Source organism: Neoarius graeffei, chromosome 26 (assembly GCF_027579695.1).
Source record: "Neoarius graeffei isolate fNeoGra1 chromosome 26, fNeoGra1.pri, whole genome shotgun sequence".
In the NCBI taxonomy this organism is placed as follows: domain Eukaryota; kingdom Metazoa; phylum Chordata; class Actinopteri; order Siluriformes; family Ariidae; genus Neoarius; species Neoarius graeffei.
The window spans coordinates 1,747,032-1,766,846 of NC_083594.1; the positions used below are offsets into that span (position 1 = coordinate 1,747,032).

Below are 19,815 nucleotides of genomic sequence, written 5' to 3' on the forward strand. Positions count from 1 at the left end.
ATTTGCTTTGAAAAATGATAGATGTGTGTGTCAGGAAGTCCATTTTTGGTAATGAGCAGAGAGAAAGAAAGCCATAAAAGCGGGCTCGGCCTCGGCTAATTAAATGATTGCCATAATTAACGTTCGCTTAACAGTCAATAAAAACGGTGCGGGGATTATGGCACGGTCCATACATTATTCACCGTTTTACAAGGCAGCTTTTAATGACCTCATATATCTGGCTAGAATGTGAGGCACGTTGCCATGGCAACGGGGCATATTTTATTCCTGTTTTATGCCTTTCTGTCTTCATTTATATTTGATCTGTTTTTTAGCTGCCTGGAATCAGACGTGCCGAGAGTTCAGAGCCGAGTTGAGGTGTTGGACATGTCGGCAGTGAAAGTCGTTTTTCCAGCTTCTGTGGAATTGATGAACATTCGGGAAAAGCGTCCTCGCTGGAGACTGACTCATATACGGTACAGAATCCCAGAGTGCAGTAATGGATTTGGTTCATTAGCCGATAAAACGATAAATATCGGTGTTTATCGGGTCAGTGAAAAAGGACAAGGGCAGAGAAGAGAGGGGAAAAAAATGAAGGATGGGGAGATAAAGAGAGGGAACGAGTCGTCTCGGTTTTTTAATTAAAAGTGTAGAGGGAGAAGGAGTGCTATTAATCCTCCTCATCGCCTTCAGCTCCGGCCGTAAACGCAGGCGAGCATTCAGCAACACATCCGTAATGAGAGAGGAGAAGAAATAAAAGGAGTGAAAGAAAGAGTGAAAGAAGAAAAGAAGGTGACAGCAGAGGAGAGGAGGAGAGGAGGGAGGGGAGGAAGAAAGGCTCGTTTAGAGGCTGTAAAAAAGGAGATGAGCAACACCACAATGTTCATAAAAACAAAGCAGAAAGAAGGAATGGAGGGAAAACGATGGAGGTGCAGAGAAAAGGTTCTTCAACTCATGCTCACGAAAGAACAAACCCTGGTTCTCTAAAGAACCTTCAGATCCAGGGTTCTTTAACTTTTTTTTTGTTGTTGATCATTTTCCATCCCAGTGGTACTGATGAGAGAGACACGTTCGTTCTCTGCGGCACCAACAACACTGATTAATCAGAATGTGGTTCTTCACAGGTGGCACGGTGGTGTAGTGGTTAGCGCTGTCGCCTCACAGCAAGAAGGTTCTGGGTTCGAGCCCCGTGGCTGGCGAGGGCCTTTCTGCGTGGAGTTTGCATGTTCTCCCCGTGTCCGCGTGGGTTTCCTCCGGGTGCTCCGGTTTCCCCCACAGTCCAAAGACATGCAGGTTAGGTTAACTGGTGACTCTAAATTGAGCGTAGGTGTGAATGTGAGTGTGAATGGTTGTCTGTGTCTATGTGTCAGCCCTGTGATGACCTGGCGACTTGTCCAGGGTGAACCCCGCCTTTCGCCCGTAGTCAGCTGGGATAGGATCCAGCTCGCCTGCGACCCTGTAGAACAGGATAAAGCGGCTACAGATAATGAGATGAGATGGTTCTTCACAAAACAACATTCTTCTATAGCACCATTCTGAAAAACCTTTTGTGTTGTATGCATTTTTTCATACATAAATAGACTATATAGCCAAAAATATGTGCACCCTGACCAATATGTGTTTGTTGAACATTTCATTCCAGATTTATTCTCACTTTACTGTTTTCATGAGCTCCACTCTTCTCTTCTCTTCTGAGAAGGCTTAACACTCGATTTTGGGGTGTGCCTCTGGGGAATTGATCATTCAGTTCAGCTCACTTTGTGCACAGGAGCATCATCATGCTGGAACAAGAACAGGTTTGGGCCTTTTAGTTCCACTGAAGAGAAATTCTGTAAAGGCATTCTATACAAATGTGCACTTCAGAGTTTGTGGAACAGTTTGGGGAAGAACCACATACAGGTGTGATGGTCAGGGGTGCACATACTTTTGGGCTATAGTGTAGATAGATGGATGATCAAAAAGAAAGACCAAGACAAAGATATGTGGAAGAGAGAAAGAAAAATAGGCAGAGAATACTGACAAAGGAAGCTGGGTTAATAATAAAAATGATTTAAAAAAACCCAGATTGTACATTTTTGGTTTAAAAAAATGCTGAAATTTTGGGTTGTTAAAACACTTTATTCAAAACTCTGACTGTAGAAATGACACCAGGAACAATGTCAATAAATAAACCGTTTTATCAACAACTTCATTCACAAAGAACAGAATTTAAGAAGCTCTTCATCAGTGTGTTGAGGCAGTGGTTGAGGCTTCTCCATGACACAAGTCCTGAGGCAGGAGTTCAGTTCTGATCGATGCCTCGGATTCTGACACCAGATCAAGATGCAACCAAATTTGTTCAAAGTCTGGGTTTATTACTGAATGATGATGACAAAGTGAAGAAATATTTGAAGTTCATGGACAAACCAGCTCGCTAGTTAAATTATTTACACATCAATTCTCTTTTTTATATATAATTTCTAGAGGTGGACAAAGAACTCAACTTCATTACTTAAGTCAAACTACAGATCCCGCTGGGTTTTTGCCACAACCCTTAAAAAACCTAATGCTGTTACCAAAGACAGAAATGTGAATTCACAAAATGAACGCATGCTGTGCATCATGGTGGTTTAACGTTAAGCTAGCTAGTCAGTGAAGCTCCACCTGACATGCTAGCAAACTCTTTTCAAACTCGAAATCATATTGTGTAGCTAACGTTACTAGAAAAGAAAGATTTCTACATTCTATTTATTTGGCAAGATTATGCTAAAACATTTCTGAAAGGACTTCAGATAAGTTAACGTTATCCATGTTAGCGTAACTCCATGTTTACATGCTAACTAATAGTGTCCAAGTTAACTAGCTATGTGTAAACGTTAGCCATCTATGGCAACTTGGTGGGAAAATCCATAGAAAGTCATTTGACTAACCAGACTGCACAGCTATTGCAACGTTATCGCTAGCTCTAAAAGCACAGGCAACTTCATTGCAAGCTTTCTCTTGGAATAAAATGTTTATATACCTCAATATGCTTCCGCAGGTTGGGTGGCGAGTTTTTGTAGGCTGTAATGTGGTTCGTTTTCAGCAAACATTTAAAACGAAACAAATCTTTAATCCTTTCAGAAAACTGAAGCATGGGTTCTAGGTAAAGCCATGAGTGCGTTCATTCCCCAGAAGAACCGCCTCCTTCCATTCCGCCATCGACTGATTGAGTTCAAATAATGCTGATGAGAAATTGATCTTGATTTTAAAGTCTATGGATGAGACGTGACCCTAGTGATTACTGATCGGCTCTCAGTGTCACCTGCAAAAAAAACCCAATCACATTTTAGAAAAAAAAGGAAAAAAACCATCCACTTTCAAAGCCATTTCGTAGTAACGAGTAATGAGGACCTTGATAGAAATGTAATGGAGTAAAAAGTACAATATTTGTCTTTCAAATGTAGTGAAGTTAAAGTCATAAGTTTCCAAAAAAATAATACTCAAGTAAAGCACAGATACTCAAAAAGTGTACTTAAGTACAGAACTGAAGTCCACCTCTGATCATTTCTGACTGCTGCCTCGAGTCATTTCAGTCACTGACTTTTAAATCCGATCCAAATCACCTGGTTGTTCCACCCCAATTAATGATGAGCTGACTCTACACTAGTTAACTAGTTAGTGGATTATTCTGCGCTACAGTCGAGTCTCATAACCGATTACAGCTTACTGTGCAGTGAAGTTTGGGTTTGATTGGATTTATAATATTAGAATAATTTCAGAAACATTTATTCAGCAAGTAAAAAGTTCACACACATTCATACGATAAAACACACACACACACACACACACACACACACACACACACACACACACACGGTGAGCTTGCACAATTCTGTTTTTGATATGTTACACTCCTCTTGAGCACATGATGTGCTGGTGCTGATATTAACTCGCAGCATCAGATTTTCCAGTGTGTGTGCGTTCATGTTTCATTGCTGCATTTCTGCTTTTCACCAGAAGGGGGCATCAGTAAACTCACTGCAGGGAAAACACACAAACCAGGAATAAGGCCTTGGACCTGCCACTGAAGACAAGCACATGAAGATGTTTCTCTCTCTCTCTCTCTCTCTCTCTCTCTCTCTGTGTTGAGGTCGACTGGGACAGAAAAACTTAAAAGTGTTTATTTTCTGCTTGACAGAAATAACATGAGTTCATGTGTCATTATGGGCGGCACGGTGGTGTAGTGGTTAGCGCTGTCGCCTCACAGCAAGAAGGTCCTGGGTTCGAGCCCCGTGGCCGGCGAGGGCCTTTCTGTGTGGAGTTTGCATGTTCTCCCCGTGTCCGCGTGGGTTTCCTCCGGGTGCTCCGGTTTCCCCCACAGTCCAAAGACATGCAGGTTAGGTTAACTGGTGACTCTAAATTGAGCGTAGGTGTGAATGTGGGTGTGAATGGTTGTCTGTGTCTATGTGTCAGCCCTGTGATGACCTGGCGACTTGTCCAGGGTGAACCCCGCCTTTCACCCGTAGTCAGCTGGGATAGGATCCAGCTCGCCTGCGACCCTGTAGAACAGGATAAAGCGGCTACAGATAATGAGATGAGACAGTTAGTATGTGTGTACTTAAGATGTACTACTGAGAAAATACTAAAAGAGTCCAAATCATGACGTGAACATGCTTTTGGTTGGATTTTAGACATGTAAATTATAAACTCCAAAGCCAAAAGTATGTGCACCCATCTGAAAGTATGAGTTCAGGTGTTTTGGCCACACCCACTGCTCACAGGTGTGTAAACTCAAGCTCACAGTCATGCAGTCTTCACAGATGAGCAGTTACAGTCGAATGAGTCGTAGTGATGACGTCACCTTTACCACAAACTCATCCAGGTGTGATGGTCAAGTGTCCACATACTTTTGGCTGTGTAGTCTAGCATGTGTTGGGGATTTTTTTTTATTAATCTTATTAAAAAGTCAAAAATTAAAATGAAAAACATTCTCTGAGTTTACCCAAATTCATCTGAAATATAAAATCTACTTGCTTATTTATTTGTTTGTTTGTTTATTACCTGAGTGCATTCTCTTTGATCTCAGATTGAGTCTGTGGTTCACTTTCCAAATCCTCCTCCACATCCTTTAAAAAACAAAAACAATATTGATTGATTGATTGATCAATAAACCATGATTGTACTTTATTCCTGAGTCTAAAACAAGTTTTATAATCTCATAATCATTTAGAATTATTGATATAAATATTAAATAATAGACGACACAGTCAGTCCTGTGTTCATGTTAATAATTACTTTATAAATAACTATAATTATAATTCCTCTGGTGCTCAGCCCTGCACTGTTTTAGTAATCTGAGTGAATCAGTGTGTGTGTGTGTGTGTGTGTGTGCTGCCTGTTTCCTGCTCCGTAGCTTTGGCCCCCGGATGCTCCGCCTGCTGCAGGTTTACTGTTTCGGCTCCTCCCACTTCGTTACAGTCGGATTTCTGCAGAGCTGCAGGTGATGCAGCGCTTTCACTGTTCACTGAACACAAACACAGGACTGTTCACTTCCACACGTCTCGTTATAAATACATTAATAAACTAACAAACTATCTAATGAATTAATTTCAGGTAAAATACAGCAGTGTTTAGGAGTTTTGTCCCAATAATAAACACCTGATTATAAACAAGCGAATATTCTCAATTCTGTACTGTTAATGTTCATCCATCACCAAACCAGCACACTGAAAAATACTTTCTTTCTTTCTTTCTTTCTTTCTTTCTTTCTTTCTTTCTTTCTTTCTGCTTTTTTGGATTTAGTTAAATTGTTGAGAGAGAGGTTTAATAATCTTGTATTTCAGTTTTATTGCAGTTTTGTAATTTTAAATCTTCTATACATTCGACTCGACTCCAGATCACTGTTTATCATTTTGAAAAAGAGAAAGTGTAGAAAAGAGTCATCAACATTTCATCAGTTAAAGAAATGAATGAAACAGAAACATGTTATTGTGTGTTTGGTTAGAAAGTGTGTATGTTAAGGTGTGTATGTTAGTGTGTGTGTGTGTGTGTGTGTGTGTGTGTGTGTGTGTGTGTGTGTGTGTGTTACAGTTTGTGTGTTTCAGTGTGTGTGTGTGTTACAGTTTGTGTGTTTCAGTGTGTGTGTGTTACAGTTTGTGTGTTTCAGTGTGTGTGTGTGTGTGTGTGTGTTACAGTTTGTGTGTTTTACAGTGTGTGTGTGTGTGTGTGTTTTTACAGTGTGTGTTACAGTTTGTGTGTTTCAGTGTGTGTGTGTGTGTGTGTGTGTGTGTGTGTGTGTGTTTTACAGCGTGTGTGTGTTTTTACAGTGTGTGTTACAGTTTGTGTTTCAGTGTGTGTGTGTGTTTTACAGCGTGTGTGTGTGTGTGTTACAGTTTGTGTGTTTTACAGCGTGTGTGTTTTTACAGTGTGTGTTACAGTTTGTGTGTTTCAGTGTGTGTGTGTGTGTTTTACAGCATGTGTGTGTGTGTGTGTTTTTACAGTGTGTGTTACAGTTTGTGTGTTTCAGTGTGTGTGTGTGTGTGTTTTACAGCGTGTGTGTGTGTGTTACAGTTTGTGTGTTTTACAGTGTGTGTGTGTGTGTTACAGTGTGTTTCAGTGTGTGTGTGTGTGTGTGTGTGTGTTGTGCAGCACATGGAGGTTGTGCTCTCTAAACCCATTAAACTCAGAGTTAACTTCTGTCAGTGTTTAAATCCCTTCACTAATATATAAAGGATCACGGTGTGTGTTTCTGTGATGAATGTTGTATAAATGGAGATGTTGTGTGAACACCGACCCACTGTCCTGCCTCCAAACACCGGTTTATTCCGGGCAGCGTCCCGTTCACTCTCCATACGCAGCCGGATCACTTGGATGTGATCCAGAAGCTCCTGTTCGGGAATAAACCCCACATCAGACTGAAGGTGTTCAGTGACGTAACAACATCAAACCCTCAGTAAAACACTGAACCTGTTTCTCCAGCTGCTGCTGCTCTCGCTCCTTCTGCAGGGCTCGGACACTCGCGCGGAACTCCTGAGAGGAAAACGGCACGGCAACGTCAGGGTCAGGTTTTATCCTCATTACAGCATTTACTGAATATTTATCTTCAAAAGAAATCTGAAATAAATTTTCCACACAATCACACACACACACACACACACACACACACACACACACTGCAGGTGCACATGCTTGGACCCCCCTCACTCCTGTAGTTTCTTTCTGTTTCCACACATTTATATTTTGTATTCATTTCTTATTTGTTCTTTCCTTTTTCTCTTTTTCCTGTATTGTCACTTTTTCTCTCTAATTCTCCAACTTTCTATTTTTTAAATTCTGCTTTTCTCGTATTCTGTTCCTCCCACCTTTTCTTTCTTTCTTTCTTTCAACTTTTAATCAGTCGTTTCATTCCTTCTTTCATTCTTTTTTCTCTTCTGCTCTCTATCAGTAGCTGCTACACAGTGGAGTATAATCCTCTTAGAAAGTGACATTGCTGTTTTCTCCTGAACTGTAAGAGTGATACGGTGTTTAATTCTGCTGTGTAGTAAAGGAAATGGTGAAGTGGTGTGTGTGTGTGTGTGTGTGTGTGTGTGTGTGTGTGTGTGTGTGTGTGTGTGTGGTGATCAGGTGCAGCTATGAAGTCTGTATTACACAACAGTGATGATCATGTGCATCACTCCAAAACCTGAAACAGGACCGAGCTGTGTGTTAAATCCCCTAAGCATGATCATGCATGTTTAATTATAGACACACACACACACACACACACACAGATTTGTTTACTCGGTTGCACGCTTTCTCGTTCCCGAGCTCCAGTTCCAGTTTCTCTCGCTCTGTTCGTTCTTCCTGGAGCCATTCGTCCTTCTTCTGAAGCTCATGACTCAGTTTTTGGACGCGTTCCTTATCCAGCTGTCAGGGATTTAAATTTTAAAATAAATAAATAAATAAATAAAAGCTAAAATGTTCAAATCATTGAAATTACCAAGTTTGATATAACTGTATGCAAAAAAAAAAATCTAAATTCACTTTGCAATACAAAAGTCAAACCTAAAATCAGTTCCATAAAAAATGAAATGAAAAATGCAAATTTAACGAAACACTTTAAATGAGTTAAGAAAAAAGCTGACTAACAGAACCACAGTACCATTTTTCCCCAAATAATAAAACAGGAAGTACGGTAGTTCATGCCTCGTGTCCTCACCTCTGCACTCTTCCTCAGGTTCTCTCGTTCTTTAGCCCACGCTGCTTGTCCTTCTCGGAGGTTCAGGTTGGCCTGTGAAAGCTGCAGCGTGGTTTGAGCCGCCTGCAGTCGGATCTGGTGACGCTCAGCCTGGTTCTGGCTCTGCAGCGCTCGGAGTTCACTCAGGTCTCGCCGTAACCCTTCTGCGCTGCGCTCGCTGTTCTCCAGACGCTCCTGAAGAAGCTGAAACTCCTCATGACAACGTTTACTCTCCATCTGAACAGGGAAGAAAAGAACATTTCACTCAGAAAGAAATGACAAATGGATGATCAGCACAAGGTTCCATGTTCTGGCTGAAGTTTAGAAGACTTCACTCGAGTCACCTGTAAGTTCCTCCTCCCGTCCTCCTCGTCCTTCCTTTGTATCGTCAGCTTTTTTACTCGCTCCTTCATCCTGCACACAGACGGATATCTTTATACAGTATCTTTGAGAAACTGTTATCCAAATACTTCGGCTCCATCTTCAAATCTGCTCTTCTGGTTATTAGAACTTTCATGACTCAATTTTACAGTTTTACAAGATTGGAAGTGCTCTACAATAAAATACAAAAGAAATCTAGAAGTCTTAACATCCACATGAAACATCCTGAGAGCCAGGATTTCATTCCATATTCTGACGTATTTCCTTTTAAAACAGGAAGTCAGAGTGATGGCGTGTTGAAGTGCTTGAAAAGCCAATAGCATTTGAGATACACTAAGCCACGCCCCTGCCTGACAGCAGCTTAGCAAGCTAGCTAAATATGGAGAAGACTGAATAGTTCAGAGAGAGAGGTTTTTTTATTTTTATTTTTTCTATCATGGACAATGAGATGCCGTGTGTGTTTGAAGTTATGGTGTACGTGTCCGAAATGATGGTGAGCGTCAGCGTTGCCGATGGAGAGCTGCAGGGAAGTCACCAGGAGACACCTGACACGTCTAAGTGGGAGATAAAATGATATTACTGACTCATTCTGATGGAGAAAGAGTATAAAGTCACAACATTCCCGCACTGAACAGCCCCAAGTTTATAAAACACGCCTCCGAAAGGTCACATGGCCACCAACTCATACAAACTCCGCCCACAAACTCCAACCAATTGTTCAAATCATGTGCAAGAAGACACACGGCCAAAAACACAAATTAATTATCTGTGTTTACTGCTAATGAGCAACTATAGAGCAAGAAACGCCCCCAGGGGTGTGGCATACATCTTCTAGAGATCATTTAATTGGATGAACACATGAAACGTACAGGATGAGTCATCAATTTTTTTTTAAATTGTTTTCCCAGTACTGATGAACTAAAACTTGTATAACTCCAGAATGAACATGAAAGGTTCAGGACAGAAAGCTCCGGAACACTGGTCTCAATCTACAGCCTTTTTAAAACCTATAGAACCATTAACTTTCTGAAGAACCCTTTGCGTAAGAATGCAGTGTTTGAGGCTTGCTGCGGATTGAACTCACCGCTCTAACTCAGCCTCGGCGTCTTGTTTCTGCTGCACTAAGCTGCTCACGTCCTCCTCCAGGGCTTTGATCCGTTGGTGATTTTCAGCTCTTTCTGTTATCAAGCTGCTAAACTCCACTGAAATGTTTTCACGAGACTTTAAAACGTCCTGAGAACAAAAATATCAGCAGCATGATACAGGAAAATACTGAGTGATGATGAAGTGGAGTTACTGTTACCACAAGGATGCTGATTATTTATTTGATCCTATAACAGCATGTCCCTAAGTGTTTTATTCCCCTTAAACCACAGCAATTTACCAACGATGCCAGATTCCTACTTTTTATCTGTTTATAGCGACACTGAATGTCGGTGAAGAAAGTCCGCTCCTGTTGCCACTTACTTTATAGCAGCTATAAACAGTCGTTCCTTCACCAGCCTCGCTTTATTCTCTTGGTGTTACTGAGCTTGTCATGTGACTGAGAAACTGCAAAGAAGCATAAACTTCTCTATCCTGAAGAAACTTAAAGTTCCAGCTTCACCTCTGACTGTTACACAGCGCTGACACTGGAGACTCCTTCCAGAAGCGTTACAGAAATAAACACATTTCTCCTTACAAAATATCAACAATTGCACACAACTGCTGTACACGTCCCTGTGAACGAGCTGTTGCTATAGAAACGATAACGTATCAGAACGAGCGCATTAATTATAAATAAAGCTGTGATTTGCAGCCTATCGTCAGAGCTGCTGCTGTTATAGAGAATTAATCAACACTTTCTCTTCTGACCAATCACCTTTTGTTGATCTTCCATTCTTTCAATCATCTCCTCACTGCATCTCAGTCGCTCTCTCAGCTCTTTGATCTCATTCCTCAGCTCCGTTCTTTCCGTTTCAAACTCCTTCCTTTCCGTCTCGTTTCTCTCTCGGTGTTTCTCCAGTTCCATGCTGGATGCTCTGAGCTTCTTCTGTAACAGTGACAGTTCTTTCTGACAGGCTTCTAGATGGCTCTGTTTGGGGGAAAGTGGGGCGAAATGGCAAGGGGTTCATTTTGTTTAAGCTGCAGCTTGAAAAAAAAAAGCAGTTGATCAGAATAGCGGCCGTGTTTTTACTCGACACCAGATTAACACTCCATAAGAAAAGACCTGAAAATAAATTACACTATTGTACCTTTAGGGGTACAGCAGCTTGTCACTGGATCAGGACCCTCTAAAGCACTTATTTGTACCCTTTAAATACTGCTAGGGAACATATATGTAGATTTTTGGCCCTAAAAACGTGCACAGAGTTACCTTGAGGTCCAAGAATGAGCCCTAGGGAGTACATTAGTGTAGATTTTACCTTGGGGGACAGAACTGGACTCCTACTGTACCCCTATTTCTAACAGTGAATCAAATGGACATTTAGATGGAATGGATAATTAACTATATAATCTATAGCTTTCGGGATTTAATCACAGCGACGTTATCTGTATTCAGCTTTAAACCTGAAGTGGGTGTGGCTTAAACTGGAAAGGTTTTCTTTTTTTTTAAAATAAAGACGCACATGAGATTGTTTTTCTTTAATCCCACTCCAGCAGTGAGTTTTTTTTCTGCCCACAGTATTTTCTAACAAATTTATTAGGTTCCATTTCTTGAAACAGAAACGGCCTAATCGCTGAATTTAATCCACTTCAGTTCTGAGCAGGCAGATACTAAGGATGAACAAATGAATGCTTTAAAAGTACCGTTCTCGTTCATGTAGTCTTCCTTTGTCCCGTGAGCTTCATATCTGACCGCTTGCTCGCGTGAAAAAAGTTTGCTAAGCTTTCCTTTTGTATCTGTTTTTTCCATTTAGAAGACAATCTATTTGTATTCCATTATATGCATAATAGCTACGTATTTATTAGCATATATGTATTAGCACAGCAGTGGAAATAAATCTCATGTACATCAGATATACAGCGAGAAGAGCAACAGACTTAAAGTGGCATTTTACTGTTTGAAACTTTGGACTTATCCGATATAATTTGCACCAGTCGAACGCTGTCCCTGAAAACTTTAGCTTTAATTTCACTGAAGCTAATGTTTAGCGAATTGTGTACAGCGATTACAGCTCATGCGAGATTACGCGAGGACACTGAAATCTCACAGCGTCCCTTTGCTTCTGGGAATAAACACTGATTTATATGAATTATAAAAAGTAGAATTGTCTCAATTTAATCTTAAATAGGACTGTTACATGCTAACTTTTTTTCTTCAATACTAGCTTGTGTTGATTTAGCGATCTTTCCAGACTGAAAACTTGAACGTTAGGAGTAAAAATACACAAAACAGCGTTTTTAGAACAGCCGCTAAATCACATAAAAAAGTGAAACATTGCAGTTTAACTCACAGAGTAACTGGTGAAGTCTTTATGACCATCGGAGAAAATCTGACCAAATAATTTGAACATTTTTACAATTTTTGTTCTCTGTTTTCTTTTTTCTCTCTGGTTATGTTTCAGACCTGCAGTATCTGAGCTCTGGGCACGACGAGCAGCAAGTCCTCTCCTTCGTTTTCTTCCTCTCCGTTTCTCTCCTCCTCCAGAGTCACCAGTTCATCCAGAGGTTTTGGAGAGCTGAAGGTGAACTGAGGACTGACTGCACAGATCTCACCCAGCACATCCACGTACACAAACTGGTACACTGTCGCGCCGGGGTTCGGCAGATAACACGCTGGGGGTGAAGGGACACACGGCCTCGTTAATTATTCATTATTCATGATGTGTCTGTCAAATTAATGTGCAAAATTTTAAACGTGAAGAAGAACAAATTGAACTTCATGATCACAAAGAAAACGGTGAAAACAATAATGTCGACAGGAAGTTAGCAAAATTACGTTATTAGTGTTATTAGGTTAACGCGCCGTCATGTTTAGTTTAAACACACACACACACACACAGGTGAGTTTACAGAATATTCTGTAACATTTTCATAAAGATAACCAGCTGTACTTTCTTTTGTTCATTGGATTTTTTTTTTTAAACTAATTATTTGGATGGGCGGCACGGTGGTGTAGTGGTTAGCGCTGTCGCCTCACAGCAAGAAGGTCCGGGTTCGAGCCCCGTGGCCGGCGAGGGCCTTTCTGTGCAGAGTTTGCATGTTCTCCCCGTGTCCGCGTGGGTTTCCTCCGGGTGCTCCGGTTTCCCCCACAGTCCAAAGACATGCAGGTTAGGTTAACTGGTGACTCTAAATTGAGCGTAGGTGTGAATGTGAGTGTGAATGGTTGTCTGTGTCTATGTGTCAGCCCTGTGATGACCTGGCGACTTGTCCAGGGTGAACCCCGCCTTTCACCCGTAGTCAGCTGGGATAGGATCCAGCTCGCCTGCGACCCTGTAGAACAGGATAAAGTGGCTACAGATAATGAGATGAGAATGAGATGAATTATTTGGATAAAAATGCATAATGACCAGAATGTGGAATGTGCAGGAGGAGCTCAGTAAACATTAAAATAATAATTTAAAAAATTTACAAGAAAAAAAAATAAAATAAATAAACCACCAACCCCCCAAAAAACAAACAAACAAACAAACAAAAAACAACAACAGTAATGCCAATGCTAACTTGTCGCTGGGGTGCAAAAAAAAAAATTTAAATTAATTTAATAAAGGCAAAACTCATCTCATCTCATCTCATTATCACTAGCTGCTTTATCCTGTTCTACAGGGTCGCAGGCAAGCTGGAGCCTATCCCAGCTGACTACGGGCGAAAGGCGGGGTTCACCCTGGACAAGTCGCCAGGTCATCACAGGGCTGACAAAACTATCACTTGAATTTAGAGAATAAGATTTTTATAATGCCAGTTGGTCCTGCTCATTTTAATTTATATCTTCATTCAGTTAGTTAGTTTGTTCGGTGGTGATTGTTGAATTACTGTAATTCTTTATATAATAAATCTAACCACAACATGGAGATGTTCTGAAATTCTGTAAAACAAATTTTAAAAATTTAACTAACATTTACTGAAAAACACATTCACAATAATAACGGATCATACTTGCTTTCTTTCTTTTATTTTTTAATTTAGCTGCAATTAATTTGATAGCTGAAAAAAATATATGTAAAAAAGGAAAAATATATAAGATTATAAAATTATCTATAAAATTAATCCCATCTCCCCCAACTTTCATTCCATTTCAATTCCTAGAATATTTTAATTGTTCATGTTTGTGATGAGGACCAGCGCGCTCCCTGACGTACGGTGGAACAGGATGCTGCAGTTCACGTCGTTGGCCGGTGTGTAATCTTCAGGAGCAAGAGCCCAGACGTACGTGTGATAATCCCTGACTGACGTCCAGCCGGCCTGAGACAAGAGAAAATTGGGTGTGAAAGTCTGAATACGCTGCCAAGACCTGGTTTATATGAACAGTTCCCATAAAAATCAATGTTTTTCGACAAGTCAGGATCATGACTCGGACCTGAAGGACCTTTGGATAAGGAGTGAAATGTCATGCTGTTTTAATTCTACCTTGAAGAGACCGATCCAGTCACGACAGCTCCAGTTGTGTTCACAGCTCAGTGTGTAGCGACATTCAACTCGGGTTTGAGGGAAATACGTCTGAGCCACGTTCCTGAACTTCACCTTCCAATGCTCTTCCTTCTCCATGGCAGTTTCAGAGTCCAAGAGGAGATGGAGCTTCTGTCCTGGAAAAAAATTAAACAGCTAATGAAGAGTGCAACTCAGTGAGAGTGAGGTGCGTTCAAACCTGAGGGTCTGGAGCACTCGCAGGTTTCTCCACTGATCTAAAGAACTTCATCAGTTCTACTGAAGGATGGAAAGAGTTCTGGGTTACAGCACAGCGCTGCTGAGTTCTGGGCTCTGATTGGTCAGAAGGTGTTGATTAATTCTCTCTAACAGCAGCTCTGACAGTAGCGCAGGTTTATATTAATGCACTCATTCTGATACGTTATTGTTTCTACAGCAACGGCTCGTTCACAGGGGTGTGTCCAGCAGACGCTCCACGTGAACAAATTAAAAACATGCTTTTAAAGGAGAAATGTGTGTGTGTGTAAGGTTTCTGGAAGGAGTCTCCAGTGTCAGTGCTGTGTATCAGTCAGAGGTGAAGCTGTAACTTTCAGGACAGAGGAGTTTACACTTCTTTACAGTTTCTCAGGAACACGATGGAACGAACTGTGATTTCCGTCTTATTAACTTCAATAGAGAGAATAAAGAGATGCTGGTGAGGGAACGAGTGTTTACAGCTGCTATAACATCAGTGAGAACAGGAACTAACTTGGTTCATTGACGTTCCACAATATTAAATGTAAACAGATAAAAAATGGTGCGTCATTCTTTAATAAATAAAAACTCATGGTTGGTAAATTGCTGTGGTGTAAGAGGAATAAACCACATTTTTTCTATAAGATCAAATTCCAAAATGTTTTATTCCTGATGCAATACACACCTCCGTTATCTGATCTCACTATCTTTTGAAGACACCAAGCTGATGTTGAACAACTAGTGCTAACCAAGCAGGAAGAACACTCACCTCGAATCACCTCAGACCACCTCTCATCACCTCCCATCACTTCACACCACCTCCCACCACTTCACACCACCTCCCATCACTTCATCTCCCACCACTTCACACCACCTCCCATCACCTCCCACCACTTCACACCACCTCCCATCACCTCCCACCACTTCACACCATCTCCCATCACTTCATCTCCCACCACTTCACACCACCTCACATCACTTCACACCACCTCCCATCACTTCATCTCCCACCACTTCACACCACCTCCCATCACTTCACACCACCTCCCATCACCTCCCACCACTTCACACCACCTCCCATCACTTCATCTCCCACCACTTCACACCATCTCCCATCACTTCACCTCCCACCACTTCACACCGCCTCCCATCACCTCCCACCACTTCACACCACCTCCCATCACCTCCCACCACTTCACACCACCTCCCATCACTTCATCTCCCACCACTTCACACCACCTCCCATCACCTCCCACCACTTCACACCACCTCCCATCACCTCCCACCACCTCCCATCACTTCATCTCCCACCACCTCCCATCACCTCCCACCACTTCACACCACCTCCCACCACTTCACACCACCTCCCATCACTTCATCTCCCACCACTTCACACCACCTCCCATCACTTCACACCACCTCCCATCACCTCCCACCACTTCACACCACCTCCCATCACTTCATCTCCCACCACTTCACACCATCTCCCATCACTTCACCTCCCACCACTTCACACCGCCTCCCATCACCTCCCACCACTTCACACCACCTCCCATCACTTCATCTCCCACCACTTCACACCACCTCCCATCACCTCCCACCACTTCACACCACCTCCCATCACCTCCCACCACCTCCCATCACTTCATCTCCCACCACCTCCCATCACCTCCCACCACTTCACACCACCTCCCACCACTTCACACCATCTCCCATCACTTCATCTCCCACCACTTCACACCACCTCCCACCACTTCACACCATCTCCCACCACTTCACACCATCTCCCATCACTTCATCTCCCACCACTTCACACCACCTCCCACCACTTCACACCATCTCCCATCACTTCATCTCCCATCACTTCACACCACCTCCCATCACCTCCCACCACTTCACACCACCTCCCACCACTTCACACCATCTCCCATCACTTCATCTCCCACCACTTCACACCACCTCCCATCACCTCCCACCACTTCACATCACTTCACACTACCTCCCATCACCTCCCACCACTTCACACCATCTCCCATCACTTCATCTCCCACCACTTCACACCACCTCCCATCACCTCCCACCACTTCACATCACTTCACACCACCTCCCATCACCTCCCACCACTTCACACCATCTCCCATCACTTCATCTCCCACCACTTCACACCACCTCCCATCACCTCCCACCACTTCACACCATCTCCCATCACTTCATCTCCCACCACTTCACACCACCTCCCATCACTTCACACCACCTCCCATCACTTCACCTCCCACCACTTCACACCACCTCCCATCACCTAACATTCACCTCCCATCACCTCAAACCATCTCACACCACCTCCCATCACCTCACACTCACCTCCCATCACCTCCTGTCTACTGTGAAATGCTGCACCGTTTCTAGCCAGTAAGGTCACACTACTAACCTGGAAAGCTAGAACTCTCTAAACAGAACATCCATCTTTAGAACCCATCAGAGGAACTCTAATCCTACAAAGATTTTTATTACAAACTTCACAGACTTGGATGAAAAGCCATATTATAATAATTATAATTATTTAACAGCATCAAAAAAGTACTTGAAAATACTAAAGCTGTGCTTGTGTAAAGGGAATAACTCATCAGACCAGCAGGGGGCAGCAGTCTGTATTCATAATAATAATTAGAAAAGCACTTGGAGAGCACAGACCTCCGCCAAGAATCCTTTAAAATAATCCGGGATCCAGAAGGTGATCCGGATCACTGCCAAAATTTAATGGATTGTTACTTGTGCCCAGTCACACCTCTGGAAAAAATTTCAGAGCAATCCGTTCATTACTTTTTCCATAATGTTGCTAACAGACAAACCAACAAACAAACAAACAAACAAACAAACCAACGCTACCGAAAAAAACATAACCTCCTTGGCGGAGGTAATAAACATCAGAAGGCCAGAAGAGCAACACTTCCCCTGCACACTGCCCGACTACACAGGGTGGAGAAACACCAACATCAGAAAACATTATTTTAGCTCCAATTTTCTTAAAATACATAAAAAATACAAATGAGCAGATACACACTTCATACAACAGGGTTCATCAGTTACAGGGTTTACTGCAGTCACTGTTTGTTTTAAATTGTGTGTCATCTCTCAACATTAACATAGACATACTGTACACACACACACACACACACACACACACGACATGAACTCATAGCATAAGGATATGACATTTAGCTGCGATAAAATTTATCATATGTGCATTTATCTGTGTTTTAATATTAAATCATAAATAAATCATTAATATTTTCAGCACAAAGGTTTTGCAGAGAAACAGAACTGAAACACAGAGGAGTTAAAATACACTACGGTCCAACATTCCCTGGAGAGCTGATCATTACTTCTGGAATGATTTCTTCAGACCTGCTCCATGAAGACACACACACACACAGAGTCATACTGAGAAAATGGTGTTTACACTCCACTATATTTAGCTGCTTTCCAAACAGCTATTAGATTTCCAAGTGTTGTGAAATGACATGACACGATGTTCTAATCACGCTCCTTCTCTCAGTGTTTATTCACAGTAACGTCTGATGGACCGTGTGTGTGTGTGTGTGTGTCACTGCAGAGACAGGGCTTCACCCATCAGAGCAAATATCACTTCAAATAAACAACAATGTGCCACACTAAACACAAGATGTGTTTTTTTTTTTTAATTTATAATGATTTTTCTAAAAACAAAGAAACAGCATTGTTGTGCCACAGTATAAAGATCTATAATTTTTTTTTAAATTCATTTAAATTTGGATTACAGTTTCTAGGTTTTTTTTTATGTTTTAGGCAAAGTATCAGTATGTCATAAAATTTAAAAAAATGTTATAAATTCAAAATAAAATTAAATACCTACCTCTTATACAAAATTCCAAATTCTTAGAATTTTTTTTTTAATTTTTAGAATATTTTTAAGCAATGGATCAATATTCCAGAGAATAAAATAAAAATAAAATATGGCCAAAGTATGGGTGAAAAAGAAACAGAATATAAAGATCTTTAAAATCAATCAATCAATCAATCAATCAATCAATCAAGTTATAATAATTGACTATAAGGGAATTTGTTCATTAAAGCATGAATTTACAAATTTTAAAAAATTATATCTCTATAGTTTGCAAACCACATATTTCATACTTTACTACTTTTAAAAAAATTTTTTTTTAAATAACTAATTTTTTTAATGTAAAAGTTACAGTAATGATATTTCACTCTCACCTTGTTGATGTTGATTCAGTTGAAATTCAGGTGTTTTTCCCCCTCAGCACTCTGTTCTACTCTACATTCAGTACTCAGCACTCAGTACTCTGTTCTACTCTACACTCAGCACTCTGCTCTGTTGTACTCTACACTCTACTCTGTTGTACTCTACACTCTACTCTGTTTGAATCAGCGGCACGAAATCTTTGGCTTCACGTTCAACTTCAACAACAATAACAAAACGCACGTGCGTTCTTTGACCACTTCCTGACTGGTGCATCATGGGAAATGAAGTTCCGACCACGTGACAGCTTCGACACGCCCCTGGTTTCATCCTGACGCTTTATTTACCTCTTTCTTCAAAAGCATCTCAACTGTTATATCTGAGAACAATTAAAAACAGTTATAGATAGACTAGATGTGTTTTTGTTTATCTGTAAACTTGCTCTTTTATTGCTAGGTTTGTGTATTTTCAGACGTTTCAGTGTCACTGTGAATTACAAACCAAATTTCACTGCATTTACATGATGTTAAATTTATTCTGTTCTTTTCTTCCTTTTCTCAAATGAGACTGAAAACATTAAACACTCATCAACATCAATCAGTAGACAGTAGTTTAGGGGCGGGGTCAGAGCCCAATACACGCCCTCAGAGTTGGATATCACAAGAAGGATAAATATTGGTGTGTTTTTGTTTATTTGTTTGTTTTATAGTCATTTTGCTCAAAGCGTTGATTCTACAGTATTTCCTGCAGAAAGCACCACCAGATGGCAGTATGATTTAAAACAATTTTATCAGTATAATTTAAACAAACAAACAAACAAACAAACAAACAAACAAAAGCCTGGTTTTCAGAATATTGGTGCATTTACTGAGAAATATGAAAAGATTAGATAAGAAACTTTATCTTAAACTTTAAGATATTAAATCATGACAGCAGCATTGTGTTAGGAAGACGAATGAATGAATTTTGCAGTGTTTTTCTGTGATCAATAATTTTGTTAAAATGTTCTGTTCATGCTGAAAGCAGTAAATTTGTTCATTAATTTGTTTACAAGTCAAGGAAAAAACCTATGAAACTGTGAAATGACCTTTTAAGGAATTTTATTTGTTTATATTTTGAAGCTGGCTGAGGACTCGGATGCTTTTATTGTACACACCTCCTACTCGGTGTAAAATAGTATGTAATAAACATATAACCTGCCCATTACAGTAAACATGTCTGTGCGTGTGAGCTGTTC

At 41.0% G+C, this 19,815-nt stretch overlaps 1 protein-coding gene across 4 annotated transcripts; it reads right to left on the reverse strand.

Annotated features, from left to right (window-relative positions):
• Positions 1–2,083: 2,083 nt before the first annotated feature.
• calcoco1b (calcium binding and coiled-coil domain 1b) lies at positions 2,084–18,825 on the reverse strand. Of its 4 annotated transcripts, none has more exons than XM_060909867.1 (15): positions 18,593–18,825; positions 17,690–17,743; positions 14,087–14,262; positions 13,819–13,921; positions 12,087–12,295; positions 10,398–10,610; positions 9,621–9,769; positions 8,500–8,569; positions 8,138–8,392; positions 7,720–7,845; positions 6,907–6,969; positions 6,734–6,827; positions 5,341–5,464; positions 5,002–5,064; positions 2,084–3,978 (listed from the first exon to the last, which is right to left on the reverse strand). In XM_060909867.1, exons 2-15 carry the CDS (start codon positions 17,697–17,699, stop codon positions 3,951–3,953), a joined length of 1,683 nt encoding a protein of 560 aa, XP_060765850.1. In that variant the 5' UTR covers positions 17,700–17,743; positions 18,593–18,825; the 3' UTR covers positions 2,084–3,950. The 4 variants fall into 4 exon arrangements, with proteins under 4 accessions (XP_060765850.1, XP_060765849.1, XP_060765852.1 ...); XM_060909866.1 differs by having other exon boundaries at positions 7,708–7,845; XM_060909869.1 differs by having other exon boundaries at positions 5,002–5,066; positions 5,336–5,464; positions 7,708–7,845.
• Positions 18,826–19,815: the final 990 nt, after the last annotated feature.

What these genes read in the sequence shown, in the direction of transcription:
- calcoco1b (XM_060909866.1), bottom strand. An exon ending in CTGCAGCATCCTGTTCCACC is followed by an intron (nt 12,296 to 13,818) that starts GTACGTCAGGGA and finishes CTTCACCCCCAG; the next exon opens with CGTGTTATCTGCCGAACCCC. An exon ending in CCAGAGCTCAGATACTGCAG is followed by an intron (nt 10,611 to 12,086) that starts GTCTGAAACATA and finishes TCCCCCAAACAG; the next exon opens with AGCCATCTAGAAGCCTGTCA.